Source organism: Grus americana, chromosome 2 (assembly GCF_028858705.1).
Source record: "Grus americana isolate bGruAme1 chromosome 2, bGruAme1.mat, whole genome shotgun sequence".
Lineage (NCBI taxonomy): Eukaryota > Metazoa > Chordata > Aves > Gruiformes > Gruidae > Grus > Grus americana.
This window is the reverse complement of record NC_072853.1, coordinates 63,335,216-63,360,564: the sequence shown is the minus strand read 5'-3', so window position 1 is coordinate 63,360,564 and position 25,349 is coordinate 63,335,216. Positions and strand designations below refer to the sequence as shown.

At 38.3% G+C, this 25,349-nt stretch overlaps 1 protein-coding gene across 1 annotated transcript in view; it reads left to right on the top strand.

Moving 5' to 3' along the window:
* The first annotated feature begins 46 nt into the window (after positions 1 to 46).
* The window catches only part of NETO1 (neuropilin and tolloid like 1), a 70,584-nt gene continuing 45,281 nt past the window's right edge, over positions 47 to 25,349 (top strand). Inside the window, exons 1-4 of the mRNA XM_054818291.1 lie at positions 47 to 786; positions 4,377 to 4,430; positions 6,039 to 6,176; positions 14,755 to 15,003. Coding sequence (XP_054674266.1) covers positions 759 to 786; positions 4,377 to 4,430; positions 6,039 to 6,176; positions 14,755 to 15,003 — 469 coding nt within the window. The 5' untranslated portion in view covers positions 47 to 758. The remainder of the gene's footprint in view (positions 787 to 4,376; positions 4,431 to 6,038; positions 6,177 to 14,754; positions 15,004 to 25,349) is intronic.

The window sequence follows — 25,349 nt, the reverse complement described above, 5'->3', positions numbered from 1 at the left end:
GGACATCTCTCTACCCTCATCCATCTCTATCTCGCTCCATCCATTCCTGAGAGGATTTCAGACGGTGCAATGTGTTTTCAACCTCTTGCCGCTGCTGCCACTTGATACTGTGCTACGCGCAGGGAGAGGGGTTTTGCAAAAATGGATTTGTTCGATTTTAAAGGATTTCTTCTCTAATAAGGATCGCGTTGCACACAAATATGACTAAATCCCCTATTTGGTAAATCTTTCTTCCCCCCCCCCCCCTTCCTCTTTGGGTTCCCTCCCGCCCGCCCCCACCCCTTCAGAGGAGCAAGCAGAGGGAGCTGATGACGGACCCATTAATCCCTTCTTCAATGCATCAAAAGAAGCCGAAGGGCTGGAAGTCGCTGGGCTCGGAGTCCTGCAGGAAATGCTTCGATCTGCTTTTGGTTTTGTATGAAACTGGTGACTAGGGGCTCGGCTCGCCCCGCCGCCGCCCGCCGGCACCTGGATGCGCGGGCCGCCGCCGCCGCCGCCGCCTTGCCCGCCGCCGCGATGCAACGCTTATGGTGGTGCTGATGATAGCTCGGGTGTGATGGGATTGAGCCGGCGGTGATTATTTGAAGGCGGCGAGGGAGAGAGAGCGAGAGGAAGGGTTGCTCCGCTCTGCTGTGTGTGGGCTTCGGGATTTTTTTTTCTTCTTCTTTTCCTACTTCCATCATCTCCCAGCCACTGGAAGTCCTCCCGTATCTAAATGGAATTAGTGGAGACCGAAGCCCCTTGTGTAAGGAACAGACATGACCCATGGGCGCAGCTTCTTTCACAGTGAGTATCTCCCCCTTCTCGCCCCCCCGGCTAAGCTCCGCCGCCGCGCACGGACTCCTGCCCTCCGCTGTCTCCACAACTAGCGTAACGGGACGCCCAGACCTCCGCGGCGTGGGGGTAAAACTCCCCCCAAGCACACACAACACCCCTTTCCCCACCAGTCCGTGGTACAGCGCAGGGAGGCTGGTGTCCGTCCGCACTGTGGGGCGGGGGGGGGCACGCTCCTGCGGGCTGGAGGCTTTCACCTGGGCGCGACGCGTCTGATGGCTTTCAGCGTGACGGGGGGAGAGAGGGGGAGAACGGCCCCCGCCGTCCGCGGCGGTGCGGGGTCGCCCCAGCCGGGGCTCGAACCACGGACCACGGGGCGAGAGGGCGCGGGGCAGCGCCGAGCGCCGCGGTGGGGACGACCACCGCGGGCGCGGATCCCGGCGGGCTGCGGGGCGGGGGCGGCCCCCTCGGGAGAAATCCTCCAGGAGCAGCAGGGAGGCACCGAAACGTGACGATTACTTGTCGAAGACCCCCAGGGGCCTCAGGCTCCATGGATGGGACCCCCTCTCCCGCCTCAGTTTTGCAGAGGGTCCACTCCACTGAAGGGGCTTGACTGGCCACTGTTCGTTCCAGCACCTCTCTCTATGCCCACACCTGTAAAATAGCAACGCTAAGGCCAGGTATTTCTTGTCCAGCAACTCTTCGCTAGGCTAAGCCGTGTCTATGCCAAATCACAGCCTCCAAAAAGCTGCCTGGTCCAGAGATGCATCTCTTAATGTATAGCTTGTAATGGAAAAACGCACAGATCCAAAAAGATGCAAAGATGCATAATGAGTGGCACTAGAAAGCATGATTATAATTACACCCGTGATTAGGAGGGAAAGGGGGAGGAGGAAGACAGAGAGAATGCAATAAGAAATTTTGTGGAAACTTCTTTAAAATCATTCCCAAACCCAGATAATCACAATATTGTTGCCGTACTGTCAAAGCTTCCCGAGTGACAGTTTTGAATAAGTGAAGACTGCGTGATTGGACTCTTTCGCGTCTTTTTTTTTTTTCTTTTTCTTTTTTCTCTCTATGAGAAGGACTGTTCTTTTCCTGTGGCTTGAGAAAGAAAAAAGCAAGGGGTCATAAAATAAAATGGACTGCCTTAACTGCTTATGTAAAAAATACTGTTATCGTTTCCTATAATGCCCACAATTTTAATTACTTTCTGGCAATATACAGATTCTGGTGATGCTGGTGTTAATGTCGCTTTCTCTTTTTTTGGAAATATGAGAGAAGTATTTTACTTCATCGAAATGCTAGATGTGATATGTCCAGAAAAAACTTAAGCTCTTAGTCTCTTCTTGTCTATTACATTTTATTATCAAGATTATTTTGACTCCTTATTAGTGATGAACACTGGCATGATGATATGTAAGTAAAGCTCCTTGCTTTGGAATAACATGGCTCTGCAACTTGGAAGCATCCTTTCTAGCGGTTACAGCTGGAATTGAAAAGACCTGTAGTTTTTCTATCATCTTTGTAATAATATCTCTGTGATGTGGACCAACTCTCTTCACTTCTCTGAACTTTAATTTTTTTCCATATAGAAAAGGAGGGGAGAGCTAATAGATAACGGTTCTTGAAATGAACCTGTAAGAATAAGATATGAATTGCTATTAATTGCCTAAGAAGAAACATTTCTCACATCGGGTTTGTTTAGCTTCTGTGCCTCCTATTCTAGCTTCCATAAATCTGTGGGCAGAAAGAAAGCCGGCAGCTGGCTCCGTATTCTAAAACCAATCCACCTTAACGCTATTGAGAAATTAGGTTTTGATTGCTGAGGATTACAGGCATAGATGCAGTATGTTCACTGCATGAAACAAAGCTAAAGTAAATGAGCAACTTAGTAAATGGGTGAATCCTTCATTGCCTTCAGATTCTGACACAGCCGGCGGGCAGAGTCCCAGCTAGCATGTATTTCCAGAATCCATCCCTGAGGAGAGTAAGGGCATGAATGGTTGGGTAGCATTCACATGCAAGCAGAAGATGTAATGTTCTCACTGAATGCCCATGACACAGAAGAGTTTTTAACTACCAGCTCTGTCAACATCCGCCTCTGTTAGCTGGGGGATTCAAAAAGACACAGGGGCTTGTGGGCCTGACCAAGAAATTGTGAATATGCTGCCAAGCCTTCATTTTCCCAGCACTTCATCCTTTCCCTGTTTAATAAGATAGCCATCATCCGTGCCTCAAACCCTCTGTCACATGGAAAGGGTCAAAGACATAGAAATAGAGATCTCAATGTCATTAGAATACTGGAAATATGGAGTGGCTGGCTTCCTTTGGGGTAAAAATTGCACACAACTTGCAATATAAAAACTGAATATGATGCAAGAACCATTTCTGAAAGGATCATTTAGGGAGCTTGTCACTAGCCTATGATGCCTTTTGGTGTCTTCTTGGCGATAAGAGGAGGAAAGTGTGCCATTCAATTGCATTTGTTAAAGACCACAGGTCCATCAATTCCTCATCATGGTCAACAATACAAATGGCAGCTGATGGATCCAAAATACTGAGCATAAACATGCAACTTCATTCCGCTTTAACTTTAGTGCAGCCTGGGCACTATGTCCGGGCTTAGCGCCAAACTAACTGGGGTCAAAACCCCAAGCATTCCAGGAACTGATGGATCTGTTCTCTTTTGCTTTTGCTATCCCACTTTCTCCAATAGCCAAAGATATAGGTGATGACGAGAAAATGCTATTATCAGTACATGATTTCTTTATCAGGTAGCTAGCTAGTCACTTTGATCTTCCAAAGCAGTCTCATTATGACTGGCCTCAGCCTTTTCTAGTTAAAATGTTATATTCAGAAACTCCCAGAAACTCAGGAATTATCTCCAGGTTGAAGTCTGTCTAAGAAAGGCCACATTTGTTCCCAAGAGGCACAGCTGCCCTATCACGGTTGGAGATAGGAGATTTCTGTTTGTAAAATGGGCTGCAGATTTACTGCAGCACAAAGCAACATCCCTTCGACAAGTCAAACAAACTAGATTAATGAGATTGTTAAGCACACACAATAATTTACTTCACTGAGTATTTGCAAATGCTTTGATGGATGTGAAGAACCCAACCCCTCACTTCTTTCATACTCCCAGAACTCATTTTTAAATTTTATGATGTCATAGCGAGAGATATGAGACCAGTGGCATTGAAACTTAGCAGGCCTTTGTCTCTCTCTGTTAAAAGAACACACTTCTCTATTACTGGCCCAAGCTATTTATATAAATAAATATTGGTAATTTTTTTTGTTCTCTAATATTAAAAAATTAAAAAAAATAAGAGGGAAACATCAGTGCTTGGGAATTTTGTTTTAAACCCAAAGGATCTCCTCTTTGTTTGGATACATCTACAAAGATAAATGCTTACAAGGACAGATCACAAAAAGAAACCTGTTTATACAAAATGTGCAATTTAAATATGCAGGTAAACATGAAAGCTTGGGTTCTTTTACGGTAATTCTATTTAATTTTATTCTTTTAAGATAGAAGATTACAGTTAATTTGATTGCAGGCACTATCACACTGTGATATTTAATGTATATTTCTCTTTCAGTTGTAGCAAGTCTAATCATCCTACATTTGTCTGGGGCAACCAAAAAAGGAACAGGTATGTAAACTTCAGACATTTTTTCAGACATTATATTAGAGTCCAAAGTATGGATCTGAGTTGTTAGTTTTAGGTCTTGAATTTTTTAGTAGTTCACCTACTTCCAGTGTCTGTCGTTTGTTCATTTGTTTTGAGTACTAGCGTGCCCGTACACACCAAAAAATCCAGTGGTATTTTTTTTAACAAATTAGTGATCTGATCCACAGCTAGATCTAACTAAAGACTCAGCCTGACTCCAACTAAAGACTGTAAAGTAGCCCCGCTTCCCACTGGGGAGTCCAGATTGGGCACTGAGCTGTCTACTCTTAAAATCTTTTTGCTTGCTGAAGTAGAATTCAAAATCTGAAACTGGGTATCATGGGTGCATTTTGTGCAGGGTGGGAACAGAAAGAGGTTCTTAAAAGCCCTGGGTGCTGCGGTGAGAACCAAGCAGGGAGAGTTGCGAAGCACAGTGTGTGTCTGAATTTGGGTCTGAATGCTCCGTCCCTGCAGGCCTGAATTCATTTCAGGAAATGAGGATCCGTGTCGTCCTCAGCTTGGATACAGACCAGGAAGAAACACCTGCAGAGCGTAAGGCGGGTCTCAGGTGGTTAAAATCATCCTCGGAAGGCTCCTGTCTCCCTCCGCTGATTGTAAGAGGGAGCCTCAAACAACTCAGCTCCACACATCGGAGGCTTAAGTTAGATACGACACTCCGTGGATATCGGTACCTCATTCAGAGCAAACCAGAGTCCTCTTTGGACACCTGTGTGAGGTCTAAGAACCTACCATCCTTCCTTTTAATATCAGCCTAGATATTTTTCTCTCCAAATAATCCATCTTATTTTAGCCTACTTGTTACAGTATGATGCCCAGGAAGTGATTCTTCATCTTCTTCAGCCTGAGCAGACTCAAACCTTTGTCTCCAGGCTCTCTGCCAACGTGCAGAAAGGAAAGCAAGAGTTTCAGGGCTAGGAAGAAAGCAAACAAGAAGGTCTGACTCTGCTATCTGATGATTCACCTAGGAGGAGGAAAGTTCTGGACTGTGATTCCTGGCCCCAGAGCTATTTATTAATTTTACAGCAAACGGCTAGATAAAAATAAAGATATTCTGTGAACCAGAATCCAGGAATTCCCCCGTCCATCTCTGTCTGGTGAATATAGAGTCAAGCCACTAAGATTTAAAAACAATTTTTATATTCTATCATAATTCTGCATTTTTTTCTTCATTTTGCAACTCTGATGTATTCCTGTATTACAGCAGGAGCTGCAGCTTGCTGATAGAGCACATGATTGAGCCGTTTCAGATATACAAGTGGGAAACTCATGTCTCCCATTTCTTGAGCACGTGGTTTCCCTACAGGGTTATTATTTAAAAAGCAATATAAATATGTCTACCCCTAAACATCCAAGCCTCTTCTCTGCTTTGAAAAAATGTTTTGAGTAAGACTTATATGTTTCTACCCCTCATTTTTCCCCAGGTCAAAGATCATCCTCTTAGTCTCAACAGAAAAAAACAGAAGCCACTGACAGAAGGGACTGTTTTATTCTGTAAGAGAGTTATAAGTGTCATAGGGACATAATAATTTGTGAACTAATTATATAATGCTTAATGTGATCATTTCACAGAAAAGCAAACTACTTCCGAAGGACAGAAACCAGTGCAGTGTGGAACTTGGACAAAATATGCAGAAGGAGGCATCTTCACTTCTCCCAATTACCCCAACAAGTATCCTCCTGACAGAGAGTGTGTCTACATTATAGAAGGTGACTAGCCGAAGAATCTTTATATTCTATCATCAAGTGTATTAAAAAAAGTGTTTTGTTTCATTATATGTTAAGCATTGGTAAAGCTTATATGCCCATGATAAGTCTTCTCAAGACACAAGATTTAGAGAAGCTCTACCTCTGCACTTTTTTGTTTACCTTTAAAAAAAAAAAAGAAAAAAATAAATTTGTAGACCATACTAAGGAATACTGTAAAATACTGGATTTATTTCCTGACATCATTCATAAATTAGCTCAGGTGGTAAGTATGCATGAGTCACTTAGTAATAAACACAGTATAATTTATTTCAAGATATTCAAAGAACGAATAGAACCTAAATGCTGTAACATGACAGAAGAAAGAATATTTAAAAATGAGTAAAAAAAGTGAACACAGGAAATGAAAATGCTTTTGACTTTCATATAGGTATTTTAAACTTATCATAACTAAATCAGGGATGACAAGCTTAGCTAGGCAAATACACTAAAGAAAGCCATACAGAAAATATCCATATAGTGAGTATAAAAATTATTTCCCATCCAAGTATTCATGAGAAATGAAAAGAAATGAAAAAAAAAAACCCAAACCAAACCTAAATCAGAAAAGAAAAATCATTAACACCAAACAGCTGTTAGACACAGTTTTTAAAGGGTAGACAGTTGCAGGCATGGAGGTGATGTAAGAAAGGCTAGAGGTGTATCACAAACAAGTTACACGGTGTCTTTTTGTCAGTCTTAGCACAACGGATGTTGAAGGGATTATTGTAAAAACGAATCTGTGGAAAGTAATAGAGATTAGATACTGTCAGAGCTTAGTAGCAGAAAAGATGAATCAGCTACAGAATGGTAAGTCATTGGAACCAAAAAGATTCATTCATGAGTTGTGAATACGTGCAGAATACAACACTTACACTTGTTCTATCCATGCTTGGTTGGATGGAATTATTAACTACAAACGATGGAACTAGGAATTATAGAAATATTTTTTTTTACTAAAGATGCAGGTGGTTCCAAGAAAGATTTTCAAAGGTGTATAGCTAATTCAAACTGAATTAGCTGCTTTAGAACCCCCAACTAGGCACTTTTAGAAACCACTCTGTCTTTCCAAATCTAGTGCTGAGTTACTAAAAGAAATATATTTCATAAAAATCTTCCAGGGAAATGATGGATAGTAAATGTTGTATGTATTGGTTAGGAAAAAAAAATCACAGCAAAATGACTGAGATCCCTGAATTCCACTTTAGCGCTAGGTAACGTGACTGAAGTCAGAAGTAAAGAGGTGATTATAAATCATGAAGTCAAAAAAGCCCTTTAAAGAAAATTTATGCTTGTCCAGTCTTCCCTCCTGAGTTTGGAATTTAAGCAGATGTGATAAACATTTAAGTTCTTTCATGGTTTTGTAACTGATTTAAAATACAAATAAAATCATTTTTGAAAAAGATAGATGTATAGATTGAATATGTACTTCTTAGTATTATATTTTTGGTACACTTATGTTGCTAGGTCCAGGTCTTTTTGCAAATATTAATCAAATTATCTTTCTAATATCCCTGTGAGGCTGGGAAGAAGTAAGCCTAGTTTATCTTCAAGGATCTGAAACAGAGATATGTGTTTTATCATTAAAGAGAATGTCTGTTGAAAAAGAGATAATATGTAACCATTTTCGTAAACCCTAGTCCAGTATCTCAAGCCATAAGGCGCTCCTCCTCTTAGTAAGAAGGTGCCTGAAAGACCTGTATTGTAAAGACAATATATTATCTTTATTATATTAGTTAAGTACTTATAAAAATATAGTTAATAAGCTGAAAGGTGGCAAGATATGCTATTGAAATAGCTTAATTTAGAATAGCTCAAATTGGAAATCTCTAAGAACAATTTAGGAGGGATATATTTAATGAAACAGCTCCCATGATGAAGATGAAATTCCATGTTGACAAGTTTGGAGCAATGTATAGTAGAAGGAATAATCTGAAGTTAACAGACATTGTTATATTTTATGGGACAAATCAATTTGGCAAAAAATAGTTGCACATAATTTCTTATGACACCAATATTTTCTGCTTTCTGTCCAGCCATAATCAACAGTTTGGATTGCAACTGGGTATTTTAAAACCTATGATGATAGCAGCTCTATCAGTATGTAATTTGATGAGAACCATGCATACCGCACAACATTTTCAGCTCTGATCTCCCCGTCTATTTCTATTTTCTAAAAAGATCAGGAGTAGTCATGTCTGAAAAACGTCACAAAAATAAACAGAGAAATAGGAAGATGTCGGAACAATTACATTTTAAAAAGTGGCAGTTTTCAAAAAAGGCGAAAGGAGAAACACTGAAGGACAACAGAAATAATTTTGTAATTGGAGACAACTAGTTGTTCATATTTATTCTTTTTAGAACATATAAAGATGGCGGAAAATTATAAAGAATGCTAGCGAGTGAAAACCTTTCCCCGTATCTTTTCTGTGGAACTCTTTGGCATAAGATAGTGAAGTTAAAGGACTGTAAAAAAAGGATTAATTATTTTACTAATAACAACAACTTTGAGGTAGGATAACAATCTACAGAGTGGATAATCCTTGCTAATCCAGGACACAAACATGCATTCAATTTTAGAGTAAGCCAGAAACATCTCTATATGCGTCTTATTCCTGTATTTATTATTAAGATTCGAGCTTGCTTCAAATAGCTTCTGGCTGCTGTTGAATACCAAGTACCAAACATGGGGCACTGTAGATACGATCCATAATAGTATTCACACATTGCTATCTCCCCTTCATATGTCTTAGAGAATTCAGCATACCAGGACTGTATATACCATACTGACAGCTGGTGATGTGAATTTAAATACGTATATGAATTACCAGGTTCCTTCCTGCCTGCTTGCTTTTGTTCATTTTTTGCTATCAAACACAACCTAGGGCAAATTCTGATGGCTTCCCTCAAACACAATTCCTACTGACTTCAGTGGACTTGAGTGAGGACTCCAGCATGTAGTGTGTTGTAATAAAATTGAATTTCATCTCATGATACAATTTTTTAACCCACATTGTAGCTCATCTGAAATGTATGCAAGCCTTTTATCATTTCAAAATTACTTTGGTGAAGTAAAGGAGCTGGCGAAAATTGCCATGATCATAGACTGTGAATTTCTAAAGGAGAAGAGGATTTCTGACTGCAGAGGCTTCTATCCTAGCAGTCAAAGGCAGATCAAACAGCTAGAAGTTTCTTTTTCTTTTCTTTTTCTTTTTTTTTCTTTTCTTCCATTTTAGTAGTAATGACAATTAACTATTGGAACAACTAGGAATTTTAAAGTCCAGATTGGATGCCTTTCTAAAAGAAATCCTTTAGGTCATCCAGAAGTCATGGACTCAATACAAAAATTATTATGCTATAGAGGACATTTTTGTGAATCCAAAAGCCTTTCAACATGCATTGAGAATTTGTTGGGGTGGGGGTTTTTTGTTTGTTTTGGTTTTGTTTTGGTTTGGTTTGGTTTTGGGTGTGGGGTTTTTTCAGTCTTATTTGGAATATAGAAAACATAGGAAATAGCTGAGCGTACACATTAAATTCCCTGTTGGGCCCAATTTCACCCTTGTTTCACATATTCGTGACTCTAACCTGGCAAAATTCACCACTGCCCAGAAGAACCACAGCAGTGGCAGCATTAGCCTTTGCCAGACGGCAGAAAATTTGGCATGTGTGCTCCAAAGGGAAACTCTCAAAGGAGATTTTGCAGGAGCAAAGGCTTTTGTTTGTGTTAACAATATTTGAGAGGTGGGATAGTCATACTTTACACAATATATCTTAAGAATTGGTTGGAAATCCTGTAAGTGAAATACTTGTAAGATTTTATTCATTCTTTAGTTTTTAATAATTAAATGTTTATTTATAAATATAGGTATGGAGTAGAATTGCTTTATGGAAATATAAAATAAATCTTCCATTTTATATGTTTGTGGACATTTAGAGTCAGCTCTCTTGAAGGTCTTCCATGTTTTCCTCAAGACCATTAAACTCTTTAATCCTAGATATTTCACAGGTGTTAGAAAGTGGTCATGTACCACTGTACAAAAATCTCTGCTCAAAGGCCGTTTGTATTTCACAGTGGTTTTTGTGTTCAAAAGGTTTTAATCAAAACAAGGAAAGAATCCTCTTTTAAAAGGAGGCTATAGGTGGCTTTCTTATCAATAATCGCTGAACTACCAGAAAGACCAAGGATTATTGAAAACTATTAGTACTGTAGCAACTCAGATGGTGGTAGGTGTTGAGTTTAATGTCTCATTTCCATGAAGTCTGGTAAATTGAAACAGATTTTTCTCTTAACTTCAGATGCCAGTTACACAGACTTAGAGGCTGATCAGAATTAAAAACTTAATAGTGTGGTTTTGCTGCAACTGTTCTTCTACCACAAGTTGGAACCAAATGCCTTTTTTTTTCACTGAATGTAAAATCTCAAGACAGCACTTGTGTAAGATAATTAGATGAAAAATATGACAAGACATGCAAGCATTAAGTAGTCTTTTCATGGTATTAAGCATTTTTGAAGAATGATAATGGAAAGCTAAATATGGAAGATTTTTAAGATTTGAAGTAAAATCATTTTATGAGACAGCTTCAATATAGTTCATTTGGACTTGACAACAGCTTTTCCTGACATGGTAGCCGCAGGAAAAGTTCTGAAGATGTGAACGGGCTTTACCTGTGAATACAGATACTAGAAATGACCACTCCATCCCTCCTTTTCTGATTAGATGGCCAGATTCCAATCCAGTCTGGAAGAATTGCATATTCTGGGCTTTTTGTTTGGTTGATTTGCTTTCTACATACATTATTATTAGTCATTATTATGGATGTGTTCTCACTGTATTTCTCTAAGTTTTACTTTGACCACACTTGTACACACTTTGTTGCAAAAGCTGTGGCATAAGATGTGTATTTATACAATATCTACTTGGTTTAGCTTGCGTTTGGCAAGGAAACCTTTTGCTGAAGCCAGAGTGTAAGTCCCAAACAGTATCTTTTTCGCTAAAAGAAAGTTAGAGGTGGGAGTTTGAATTGTGTGGTTTCATCCCTTATGGTAATTTCCAGGAAGAGTTGAATAATTTCATTTCTTAGGTAGATTATTGCAAACATAACATTTAACATTTAAGTCTAAATATTATGCAAGATGAAGCACGAAGGTGCATTTAAAAGCACATGATGAAAAGGTGCATGGATGCCTGTATAGCACCCTTCCTCCCTTTGTCCCATCTTTTGTGATCACCACAGTCTTCACGGTCACAGAAACGCAAAGTGTTGCATTCCTCGGTCGAGTTAGGAGGAAGTACCTTGTCCTGTCTGGACTAGCAGAGCAGGCTGGGACACAGGCAGTACCTATACTAATACCTAAAACAGGTCAGGAAACGTTCACAGGCCTTAAGGCCAACAGGCACAATCACACGTGTACAGATGAACTCCTTTCACCTACCCAGTCAAGAGTACAGATACAACCTGCTTGCTATGAATGGTCCTTGACTGACACGAACCACCACACCGTGCCTAGGAACGAGTTTTGGCAGTTCTGACTGATGTGGTCAAAATGATGCCAGGAGCTGATTTTAACATTTAAGGAGTGTGAACAGTCAGCAGTCCAGCCCCCAAACTCATTCCTCAGCCTTGTTTTATTTAGCAGTGGAGAAACAGTGCTAATGAATAGTCAGTGTTCCACTCTTGAAGTGGAGCAGCCTCTACACAGGGGAGCTTTGGGGTAAGGTAGAAACTCTTTCCTGAGTGCTCCTAGAGCTGATGTGGTTCTCTCTGATCCTCTAGCAAGAACTGAGCTTCACTAGGAAAAGCCTTGTCTTGACTTTGTTGAAAAATAAATAAAAGCAGAGTAAACTATAGCAATATTCTGATCATAAAACTAATTTGCAATGTGAGATTCAGAGCGCACTGCATGAGGTTGTGGAAATCGTGCAGGTTTTTCTCAGGCCGTGCTTTCACTGAGTCAATAGATCTCAGGCGTAACTCTGTAGGCCTGATTCTCTTTTACCCACAAAGACTCCTTTTATATTATACTGAGGCTGTAATTGGCTTTAGGGCTCCTTTTCAACACCAAAAATCATATCGAATGACTGAGCTATAACTCAGAGGGGGCCTTATGCCCATTTTTATCATATGTTACCTGAGTCTTGGATTCAGAGAAGACCTGTTAAGGGTATAAGTACGGGCCAACACTTGCAAGCCACCTCTTGGAGGAGTAGTGAAGGTCTAACACAGGAATTTTATAAAGGAAAAATGTGTTACGTTAATGAAGCAGGTATCTCTTTGTTGCTGTGGAAAGCAGAGCAGCCACACACTGTGGTATGATGCTGTCTGACACTAACAATACCAGCAGAATTCATCTTCATATCTCGTTACAATACATTACAATAAAGCTTTAGGTAGGCTAATAGCATAATATTTGAATAGTGAGTATATAAGATTTTCAAGTCTTAACGAGCATTCTTAAGATTACTTAAAGTGTTGTCAGGATGGAGTTTCTGATAGCTGACTCTGCAGTCTCTAGGTGAATGATGAGTAGTTCTCAACAAATCTCCTTAAGTGGAATAAGAGCATACAAAATATGATCCCAGATTGAAAGGTGCTGATTTCTCTCTTCTGCCCTAATATTGTTTAGTTAAGTTTAAATCAATATTTGTTATAAGTATGTGAAGTCAGAGGTAGAAACATCTGAATAAAATTAATCAATGATGTCTTCCAGTTATTCAGTCTTTTACTATAATCTAAAAGATCTGCTTTGGTCTTGAAACCTCACCAAGGGTAGCATTAATAAGATCTTCCTTAGAAACTTTATTATCTGATTTTAATTTTTTAAGTTTTTTTCATACTTTCAGAACAGTTTCATTTCCACGGACTGTGAATTTGATGCAATTATATTTAAAGCTTTAGGTTTTGAGTTTGCTATTGAATCTGTATGGGCACAAAGATCACAAATTTCCTGTAAATTGGTATAAATAACAACAAGCCAATAGTAAGTACTTCCCTAGAGGGGAAGTTCTTCAAATTGAGTACAGTAGATAAGCTTTCTTTCCTATGTTAAATTAAATATTTCAATAAATATCAATCACCCAATTATATTCGCATTGAAAGTAACGTTATTAAAATAATCTTTTTTTTCTAAAATAACATGTTTTACTTCTTCAATAGTCATAAAATGAGGGTGGTTTTATTCACATTAAATAGCTGTAAATGGATCTGACTGTGTGCTCTTATGTATAGATTATAAGATTTACCCAATGTCTTCTTATTTAGTTAATTTTAAATAGTCTCCCTTCTTACGTGAGTAATGAGCTTATCCCAAAAGCTTCAATTTAAAACATTTCAAAATACATACAAGATCTAGATTTTGGTCACATTGATAGTTTTCCTATTATTTCTGAGGAAATAAATGGAAGATACTGACTGCTGGAGTGGAGCAGTGTCTATGTTAAGCTTATGCACTCGGCTTGGATTTTCATCTTGCATGTTTTCACGTGAAATGAATGGTAACTCAGGCAAAGTTCATAGCAATTTCATCCTCCTCTAATATGTGTAAAGTGTAGGACATGATCCCATGAGAAGCACAGCAGGCAGTGACACAGCAAACCTTTGTCTTAGAGAAGGCTTTGTCAGCAAAAGGCTATATCACACCATGATCTAGACACTGAAGGCATACCTTTTTTGCTATGGACAGGATTAAGTGTAGGAACAATGCACCTCAAGGATGCTGCTTCTGTTAAAATTTGTAGACAAAACTATGATTTTTTTTTTCTCCTTTTGAGAAAATACTATAGTTCAACCAGTAAATATTTTGCTTTATACAGGAGATGCCAGAGAAAATTTGTTTTAGAGGTCATTCTGGCTACCACTAACCTTAGTATCTATGAATAAAGTTGGGATTTATGTCTAATTAAGTGACCACTATAAAGTTTCTTCAAGGTTTTCAGTAGAATATTATTTACTCTTTAGTTAGATGTTAATTTTTCTTCATCCTTATCTAGTTTCCTAAGTTAGAATTCACTACACTTGTCCTTATGTTTCAAATGAGATGATAAGTAATTCTGAGTATAAGCAATTACACTCGAGCTCATTATTGACTGCAATACATATAGGAACAGAATTTGTCCTTCTTACTGTAGCACAGTTCCCATCATTTTTTTTTTCTTATTCTTTGTGAGCATTAAATGAAAAAGTATTCTGATTAACATCTCCCTCCCCAATATAAGAAAACACTTTTTCCAGACGCATCATTTTCTTAGAAATATTTTGTGTTTGAACCAATAGTTCCTAAACTGTATTTTGATTTACATCATAGATAGGTCTCTTAGTTTTGCTAAAAACTGCTGTCATGAGCACTTTTTTAAAGGAAAAGAATAGACAAGTAAGCTGATGATGTAAAATCTATAAAAATATAGATGTACTAATTTTCAAACAAGCTTTTTAAGCAAAATGTTGAGATGCATACAAAATTGCTATATTTGATTTTCTTTAATTTTCTTTTAGGTTTGAAGGGTCTTGGTCTAGAAAATAATAAGAATTTTCTTTTCATCTCTAGCTGCCCCTAGACAATGCATTGAACTACACTTTGATGAAAAATATTCCATAGAACCTTCTTGGGAGTGTAAATTTGACCATATTGAAGTACGAGATGGACCTTTTGGCTTTTCCCCAATCATTGGACGTTTCTGTGGGCAGCAAAATCCACCTTTGATAAAATCCAGTGGCAGATTCCTATGGATTAAATTTTTTGCTGATGGTGAGCTGGAATCTATCGGGTTTTCTGCTCGGTATAATTTTACCCCTGGTGAGTACAAACTATCACACTTTTTGATAGAAAAAGTTTAGCATATTAACTTTGCTAATGATGTATAATTGTGCTGTTGAATTTAACTGGGACTATGTTTATTATCAAGGAAAGTATTAACAGATAGGACAATGATCGAAGGTATATGCATCTTTTGCATAACAAGTAAGGCTTATTCAAGGAAGACATTTTCAAAACAGCTTTGTCCAAGATGCATATATTCGGCCTCTGCATTTTTTAAAAGAACTGTTTTCAATTGAATTCTATTATAGAAAATCATTCAAAATGTTTCATGGGAAGTTATGTGTTTTATGCTTGATTGTGCAGCTTTTCTTTCAAAATGATCATTGATAAAGCATTTTAATAAAAAAAATTAATTATCTCAGAAAATGCCATCATTGCTTTTCCACTTCGCTAAACATTTCCCCAACTGAAGAGTGGAATAGTTCTCCCTTTTCAATAAAGCAAACTATTAAAAGTATTGCCAGAAGTGTGAGGTTCAAAGAGTAAAATGTATTAAATATTTTTCTAAAAAAGACGTAAATCTTAATTGCAATTGTACAATTATTCCTTGTCACTTTTCAAATTGAATTCATTAAAGTAAACCAAAATTCATAGTCATACTTTCCATTAATTCTCCTCCTCCTCAGACTTATTAACAAAAGATTGCTGATTTTAAATTTCATTTTTGGCTGCAGCTACCCTATACTGCACTGCACTGCTGGATTTGACGTAGTTCTGTACCTTCTTATATATATTGAGTGATGAGTCATACCTTAATATAGCTCTCTCTAAAGCAGTGTAATTATTATGTAATTTTGTCAATTATGTCACTATTGTTTCAGCTAAATTGTTGTATCAAGTGGAACAATATTCTTTAGAATATCTGCTAAAATTAACAGACCCCAAATTCTGCTTGCTTAATTATTCCAGTAGCATCTTGGAAGACAGCAGGACTACTTGAATGTTCTTCTATGTGGTTTTCTTTCCCTAATGCAAGGAAAATAGTTATAAAATTACCTAGCATAGTTCAATTTTCTTTTAAGTCAAAGATACTGTCTTCCAGAGGGTAAACATATTTAGAAGGTTCAAACAGCAACAGAACACAGAATTTCTGTAGCAAATAACCTGATAGCCAGATATATGTATCTGTTATAAGCATAAAGACAATGGTTGAAATTTTACTATATCCACACATACTTGTCTCTGAAAAGTGAATTAAATTTTTATCTCATTTACCATGTCTCTGTGGGCTTTTGCCATTTTCCTTCCCACCTCCGCCAAAAGTTCTTTGCTTTAGATTTCATGTCCTGCTTGTTTCAAAGCGTTACGTATTATGGTTGAAAAGATGTTCATAGCACAATCTGCAGCTTATTCTGTCTAAAAAACTCTCAGGTGAAAAACAATTGCATGGACCATGTTTTATCCTCATTCCTTTTCTACTGATATAAGGTAGATTTCTACACAGAGATCAATGCTGGTAAATTGCTATAGCAGCATAAATTTTTCCAGACTTCAGATGGAATAGCTATGTCTTTCTTTTTGCTTTCTCTTTTTTTTTTTTCTTTTTTTTTTCTTTTTTTCTTGTTTTTTCATTTTTCCCTATAGATTTGAGTAGAAAGCTCTGCAAATGATAGAGGGTTTCTAGGAATATTGGCCAAAATAAGAACATGATTAATCTGACAAGTGCAAAACAGCACTGCTGCCTCCTTGATCACCCGTACCAGGAAGCAGTTCTCATTCCACATGATTACTTGACCAGTCCTTTATTGTGTAGGCAGGGATAAGGCTTGACATTTTGAGATCTGTTGTCCAAATGTGTGCAGTGGGAGGGGTCACTGTCAACTCATCAAAAAGAGTGATGGCTTTCAAGAGGGCATAAAAGAGTAGCATAGAGAGGAATTGCCTCCAGAAATTATTGCCTAAACCATGTAGATCCACCTTGGGTAGTGACAACTTATAAAATTAAATTACAAACAAAGGAGAGATCCAAAGAAAATTTTCAGCTAACCTCTCTTTAAAGAGCATCAAGAAAATCATCCAAAGCAAAGACTCATTTGGAAACTACTGGTGTCTAGAGCAGCTGAACACTCAGGGGAGATGCAGTTTGTTGCATTCATCTCAGTGGGCACAAGCAGCACACTCTGCCTAGCTGCAGCCTGCATAGGAGCCTTTCTCCATCCCAGTGACAATCGCAACAGCACTAGTTCTTTAGTACCACCAATCTTTGAGGTTCCTCCCCTGTGTGGTCCCCACCCATCCCTGAAATGTTCCTCAGCTGCCACTTTTGCATTCGGTGTCTTGATGGAGGCCCTGGTTTGTTGATAAAGACAAGAAATGTGATGTTGAATGTGTGAGTGTGTGGTAAGATTAAAAAAAAAAAAATTAAGTATGTAAATTTGACTAAATTGAAGCTGCAGCCATTTACTATTATTTGAATGTTACCTGGGGAAACAGGGAAAGAAATTATTTACTATGTCTCCAGGGTGTATAAAAACAGCTAACTGGATGAACTTGAAAAAAAAAAGATCAATTAGGGTATCAGGAAAAATGTTCCAATGAAGATCTATTAGTCTGTGCCAATGGAAAGAGCCTTGTCACTTGAGGCATTTTAGAACTAGTTTGGACTAAGTCCTAAAAAATTAAATTATATAGAACAATCCTGAGGAATGGACTAATATTTTGCAATTGCTAGAACTTTTCTTTTTAATAATTTCTTTGACTCCTTGGTATTGAAATGGTTGGAACTCCATCCACCAATGGAAAAGTCCAGTGGAGTTTCAGCAGTCTCTCAACAGGCTGGGGTTTCAGGCATCTTCAAATGAACATAATTCTCTTGCCATAAATTCTGTTCCATTTAAATAGATTTTTTCAGAGCACTTTTCAACACTCTGAAAAGTGAGATCTAGCAGAAGAAAAAACTTTAATGATAAATCCAGAATTACACAGAAAAACCAACACAAACACACTCAGTAAGTGATAAAACTACGGAAAATTTTGCAAAAAAGTTCTTTATTAAGAGGATAATTTAGGCCTTCATTTTTGTGATTTTATAAATTATAAGGTTAAACAAAATGTGGTTGAATGAAGCTGTATGTATGGTACAAGGATCAACTATTTTAAATGTCAAAGCTCTGGGTTAAGGGAAGAAGTTATCTTTTTTATATTATTACATATTTACTCTTTATGTACTATTTTAATTTTATTTTTATTGTTAAATGCTAATTAACCGATAATTTCTAAATGAAATTATCTGAAACTATGAAACCTTCATAAATGCATATAAATATTTTGTTATTTGTTTGGGGTTTTTCCCCCAATCTCATGTATAAAAGAAATAACATATCAGATGACAATATTTTAAGGTTGCTCTGGTTCATTTTGAATGCATATATGATTGGCTAGGGAAAGACACATGAGACAAGTCACATGAAAACTGTTTCTTGCTCTTGTTTTGTCATTCTTTGGGCCATTGAAAGGCCTTCACATGAAATTCCATTTCAAATCTCTGGGTCCTTGGTTTCAATCTGTTACCCTCATTTTTCCTAAAAAGTTATGTGTCAAGAGCTTTTTCTGAAATGGTGCTAAATCACTGCTTTGTGTAGAAAAATTCAAGTATTACGTCAATTACTTCTTGACAACCATTCTTTAAAATGAGTCAATTTTTTATTGTAGACAAGGATGCAGACAGAGAAAGGATATGTTTATTTGAGCTTTCTTACTCTGCTAGAATAATGAGATTTCTGTTTATCCTGGTCCCTGATTTTGCAGGACAGTGGCTTAAGATAGCACATCATTACTTTCAGTTCCTTCACTTAGTAGAAGCCATCTGTGTTTTTATTTAGCCTCATTAATATAAACGTCAGTCAGTAATGTTTTCTGTTCAACTGCCTGATGATGGAAAAAGAAAAAAAGCTTTATACTCTTATGTCCCGAAAAGTGGAGCGTAAAACACTGTCTTATCAGAATAATGGTACTTTTACATCCCCATTGCAGTGGTACAAGTAGCTGTAGAATGTGAGAGTAATAGAATAGTGACATCATCTATCTTGAGGAAAAAAACCACAACAAAACAACAAATTCTTCCCAATTGGAGAATTTCCATATTTTAGGACTGTTGAAAAAATTAGTGTGAATTTATTAAATTTAATCACAGTTCTAAAGAACTTAGATAAGATATTGTCAGATCATTTTGCCATCTAATGCGTGCATTTAAGGAAGGGGTATTTCTCAAGCATCTGGGACAGCTGAATACTTGTGAGAGCTTGCTCACTTGCTTTTATTTGTTTGTTTATTTATTTTCCTGTTCTCTTCTGAACTTGGTCCGACTGCTTCTAAGTTAACAGCAGTGACAACAAGTTTTCATAGAATCATAGAATAGTTTGGGTTGGAAGGGGCCTTTAAAGGTCATGTAATCCAACACCCCCTGCAATAAGGAGGCACATCTTCAACTAGGTCAAGTTGCTCAGAGCCCCGTCCAACCTGACCTTGAATGTTTCCAGGGATGGGGCACCTGCCACCACTCTGGGCAACCTGTTCCAGTGTTTCACCATTGTGATCGTTAAAAAAAATCTTCCTTATGTCTAGTCTAAAACTACCCTCTTTTAGTTTAAAACCATTTCTAGCCCTCAATACGTCAAATTGTTATAAGCAGCTTCTTTGAGTTATGAACTTTTAGTATCTTCATACAAGTGCATAACAGTCAGGCACTTCGTTGTTGTTTATAACATATTGGGGCATCTGGTCTTGGGAACATGAAGAAATTTCACTGTAACATCTAGGATGATGCATTTGCATGTTTGTGGTGGGTTGACCCTGGCTGGGGGCCAGGTGCCCACCAGAGCCGCTCTATCACTCCCCTCATTCACCAGACAGGGGAGAAAAGGTATAACGAAATGCTTGTGGGTCGAGATAAGGACAGGGAGAGATCACTCATTAATTATCGTCATGAGCAAAACAGACTGAACTTAGAGAGGGAATTCATCTGATTTATTACTAAGCAAAACAGAGTAGAGCAATGAGAAATAAAATCAACTCTTAAAACACCTCCCCCCACCCCTCCCATCTTCCCGGGCTCAACTTCACTCCCGGCTTCAACCTTCCCCCCCTCAGCGGCACAGGGGGACGGGGAATGGGGGTTACAGTCAGTTCATCACACGGTGTTTCTGCCGCTTCTTCATCCTCAAGGGGAGGACTCCTCTCATCGTTCCCCTGCTCCAGCATGGAGTCCCTCTCACGGGAGACAGTCCTTCACGAACTGCTCCAGCATGGGTCTCTCCCACGGGCTACAGTCCTTCATGAACTGCTCCAACGTGGTCTCTCCCACGGGGTGCAGACCTTCAGGAGCAGACTGCTCCACCATGGGTCCCCCACAGGGTCACAAGTCCTGCCAGCAAACCTGCTCCAGCCTGGGCTCCTCTCTCCACGGGTCCACAGGTCCTGCCAGGAGCTTGCTCCAGCGTGGGCTTCCCACGGGCCACAGCCTCCTTCAGGTGCCTCCACCTGCTCCGGCATGGGGTCCTCCATGGGCTGCAGGTGGAATCTCTACACCGCCTCATCCTTCCTCCATGGGCTGCAGGGGACAGCCTGCTTCACCATGGTCTTCACCAGGGGCCGCAGGGGGATCTCTGCTCCGGCGCCTGGAGCACCTCCTCCCCCTCCTTCTGCACTGACCTTGGTGTCTGCAGAGTTTCTTACACCTTCTCACTCCTCTCTCCAGCTGCAAAAGCTCTCTCTGTTTTTTCCCCTTCTTAAATATGTTATCACAGAGGCGCTGATGGCCTCGGCCTTGGCCAGGGGCGGATCCTTCTTGGAGCCGGCTGGCATTGGCTCTGTCAGACACAGGGGAAGCTTCTAGCAGCTTCTCACAGAAGCCACCCCTGTAGCCCCCCCTGCTACCAAAACCTTGCCACACAAACCCAACAGAATGTTACACTGAAAATCATGATCAGCTACATAAGTATGGTCCTTACAAGGGAATTTGATTTGTGTTGTGCTGTTCTATATATTCCATTATCTTACATGAACTGTAGGAATAGATCCAGAGTATTTCAATACCATAAATATGAGAATGTAATGGGATAATATGTTTATTTTAAATTTCAAGTGAAAAGTAATTCCTTGTGTGGAGCAAATGAGTATCTAAAATATCTCTCAGGATTATCAGGTCCCATATTACCTCTTGTTATCACATACTTACATTTTTCTTACTACAATACCCAAAACGCAACTACAGAACTTCCTGTTTTAGAAGTCCTTGCATACTAGGAGTATCATATTACCAACAGAAAGAAGCTGAACACTTAAGTTCCTACTTTGTTGAGCTTTCCTGTAAAAATAAGAGCAATAAAAAAATAAGATATAGTTTTAAGTATTCTGACATTGGAAGACAGAAAAAACCCTATCACGTGGTTTGGTAAGAGCTGCATTAACTAGAGATGTTAGAGTGTCATTTGTATTGACTGAGTCTGAACATCGGAGCGAAGGGGCTTTCCAGGTCATGTAGTGTTGTCTCACACACTGGGACTGCAAGCAGCAAGTTTCTCACTCATGTCACAAATGTTTAAATTCATATCCTTCTATTGATGGATCTTAGAGGACTTTCAGAGTTAATTTTATTTGGGTATTTTCTGCTTCAGCTATGGAAGACTGTTCCAGCATCCAATTTATTCGGAATGCTCTTTTGATTTCTTACCTAAGATTATTCACAGCCCATTTAATGTCTTTGCCTTCTTATACCAACGTCACTGGTTAGGTTTGAAAACTTTTTTCTCACCAGGACTATATGCCGCTGCATCATGAAGTTAGAGAGGGCAGTCGTCTCTCTTTTAAGATGTCAGTTTGCTTGTCTACACAAGCCAAGTTGTATTCCCTTTTTATGCCATAGGCTCTTTGTTCCCCTTGTCATCATGTGCTGGGTTTGCCTGGTACCACCCTACCTCCCTCCAAGAATTTCTTTTCTGTTTCTGTTCCACAACAAGTTGAACACAGACTTCTAGAGGAGGTTTACTAGTATATTGTACTGCAGTACAGGTACAAATAAATCTTTTCTACCTCTACCGGAAATACCTCTCTTGATATGCAGGTGATCTCACCAATAAAGGAGATATGGTGTTGCATTTCTAATTATTTACAGAGGACCACATTTCTCTGACAAAAAGTCTCTTTTCAGAAGCACCTGGGAGGAACCTTTAACAGGCTTAGATGTGCACTCAAAAATAATACTAGTACACCAACATTCTTAAGCTGCATTTTTACACCACCGTTGTCATCATTCTCAAAATAGTTTATATTATTACTTGTTACAGAACAATTTAAACTACTACTTAGAGGCAGGAGAGGATTTTCCTTAAATATGGTCCTTTTCTTATGCTCTTTCCCCTAAGGCTTTATGCAAATACTATACTGAATTAGCTTAACCTTAGGTCTGATATAGAGTGATTACCCTTTGCTTTAAACACTTGCAAAATGTGGAAATAACCAGTGAGCCCTGGGTATTTGTTTTCCCTATTAATTCTTGATTTCTCTGTAATGTTTGTGAAGCACTTGGAAATGGCAGAGCAGGGAAGATAATATGGAATTTGTACTGAACAGAAAGCCAGAGTAGTTGTCTTCCACAAGTGTTTGGAAACAACTTGTTTGTAATGAGAATTTTCACTACTAATATGCGCGTTCAGAATAGCACTTCTAAAACCTATTGTTAACTATCTTACCCGGTAGTTCTCATTGAAACATTTTAACACCTATTTCTTCAGGGAAAAAATGAGAGACTTCATGCTTCATATGTAATGAGTAAGGAGTTTCTGAATACTCTTCAGAGTTGTTCCAGTTCATCTGACTTCCTTATCTGGCAGATTTTCTAATAGCTCTTACAGGGATGCACTTCTGGCTGACTGTGTTGTGGCCTCATCCTGACAACACTGTTGTCTGTAATAGTTTCTTTTAGTGACCTTGGCGATGTGGATGTCTGCAGAGATTCTGCTGACGTTTTGAAGCAATTCTTTTTCTTTACTTATCCATTCCTTAAGCCGTTGAATTTTCATCTTTATGTATTGTATCTACAGGTTTCTGAGGTGTTACGGGTATAGCCAATAAATCTTGACAATCACCTCAGTGCTTTTGTCTAATCAGCATGACTGGGGCTCTTCTGTTAGGCGGAGAAACTATATTTTATTCTAGCAACAGAGCTGCAAGTGGTCTGATTCTTTAGCTGTCTGTATAGAAAATGATGCTTTTATGTTAGATACAAAACCATGTTTATATCACTTGTTTTCAGTCACCCATATTTGTTAATTTGATATTTGCACTGATTCAAGTAACTGTGTTGATTTTATTGTTATCATCTGTTCATTTAATGAAGTATTTCTCAGTTCTAACAGCAATAAGTAAGGAACTTTATTGACATACTTAGCTTTCCTCAACAGATTTTTTACTCTTTGAATAGTGCTTCTAGATAATTCTCCTTAAAGAATGCAGACAAACCCTTGTTAGAAAGCTCCCAGTCCTCTGTAACTAATAAAAAGAGTTCTTGCCCAATAATTAGTAGCTCTGATTCTGCACACTGTAGACTTTGGAAAAGACAGTCATGTTTCTGTTGCTAGAATTGAAAATTTTTGCAGTATACAATGGGTAGTAAATGTGTCAAATTCAAAATATATCCTCTTTCTGCCTTTGTTGTGTATACTCATCAACTGTTTAGCACCAGTTCATTTTCTTAGGGTAGTATTTATATTTTTTATAAAGAGATCAATCCAGAGAATCTCTTTGACTTACCAGTACAGAGGTGAATGTTATTGAATATTGTTTTGTATGTTTGCAGTTCAAGTAGGTGTATGTTGTCACCTTAATGTCTTTTGTGATATTGATGGCTATGACCAATGTTAATTTGTTTACTATCAGTTGAGTAATGTAGACTATGTAATTCTTTCATCTTAGATATCACATTGAGCTTTTTTTTGTGCTCAAGTCCAAAAGTAAGATCGTGCTTTCTTCAACTTGGATAGAAATTTTGTCCTAACTTTTTGTAAATGAACTTTTAGCTGGCCCATTAGAGTATCTATGCCTTTGACCTGTCTTCTCTTTCTCTCTTATTATGTGATATCAAACACTCTGCAGTCTTCAATATCACACTACTCACAAGGGGTAGAGAAATGCTATCATGCATAGTCCCTTCCATGTGAGGAACAGAAACACAAAGATTTCTGAGAGAGGTAGATATCATCTGCAAGGCTAATTCCAGCCAATCTAAGTATTGCTAGACACAGAACTGGTGGTCAATCAAGAGCTTGAATCAAGCCTCTGGACACCTGGACTTACTCTTACTCCTGTTTTTTTTTCCTTTTTTCTCCTTCACTCTCTCTCTCTGTGCAATTATAACCTACCTGAAGCTACTGACAAGCTCTTTTACCATATATACCTTTACCTTACACATACACTGAGGAATTACAAACAAACTCCATCTCAGTAACGTTAGCTGATGTTATGTATATGATAAATGCAGGTATGTTATCCTACAAATGACTGTGACAAATTGAGGAAGTGAGAAGTTGAATTTTTAAAGTCCAATTTTCAAAGAATCCAAACTTTAAAATATGGAAATCTATAATGAAGAGAAATGTAATGGTAATAATGAATTCATGTAAGAGTCACCCGCTTATTCTAAGTGTTGTTTAATATTTGTGAATGCTGAGTAGATTAAAGTTTGGGGTTTTTTTCTTATAATATTCATTCACATTATGCAGATATATTCCTTTAAAATCTCATGAGTAGCGTATTTTTCCAGTCAATGGGGTAAGACTGACAAAAATTTCAACCACCAAATACAGGATGCCACAAGTGTCTGACATTTCTATTTAAAGTTCCAGAATTTGCTAGCCTCCTATGGTCTGTTTCTATAATGTCGAATAATATATTTTACACTGTATCTTGTAGCTGTTTTATTAGTTAGCTTTGAATTAAAATAAAGAAAAATTCTCACAGTATTTTCATTCCCACAAATCTTTGAAATCATCTTTACATGCAGAATGCCACTATCACAGCTAATGTTTTTCCTTTGTTTGGGAAAGCCAATAAGTCATTTTTGTTTAATTTATGTTCAATGTGCAGATATTTTCAATTTGCACATGGTTTTTATTGTGTCAAGTCCAAATGCTAGGTATCTTTATTTTTTTCTCTGCAAAACCTATTCATTTCACTAAGACCTTCGTGCCAAATAAAAATAACAGCTACTATAATTTAACACCGTAATCCATCAAAAATCTCTGAAATTACTTTCTGATATGCCCAAGGATAATTCCAAAGAACAGTTGCTTAAGCCTACTATACTCAAATGCTTCACTGACAAGCCA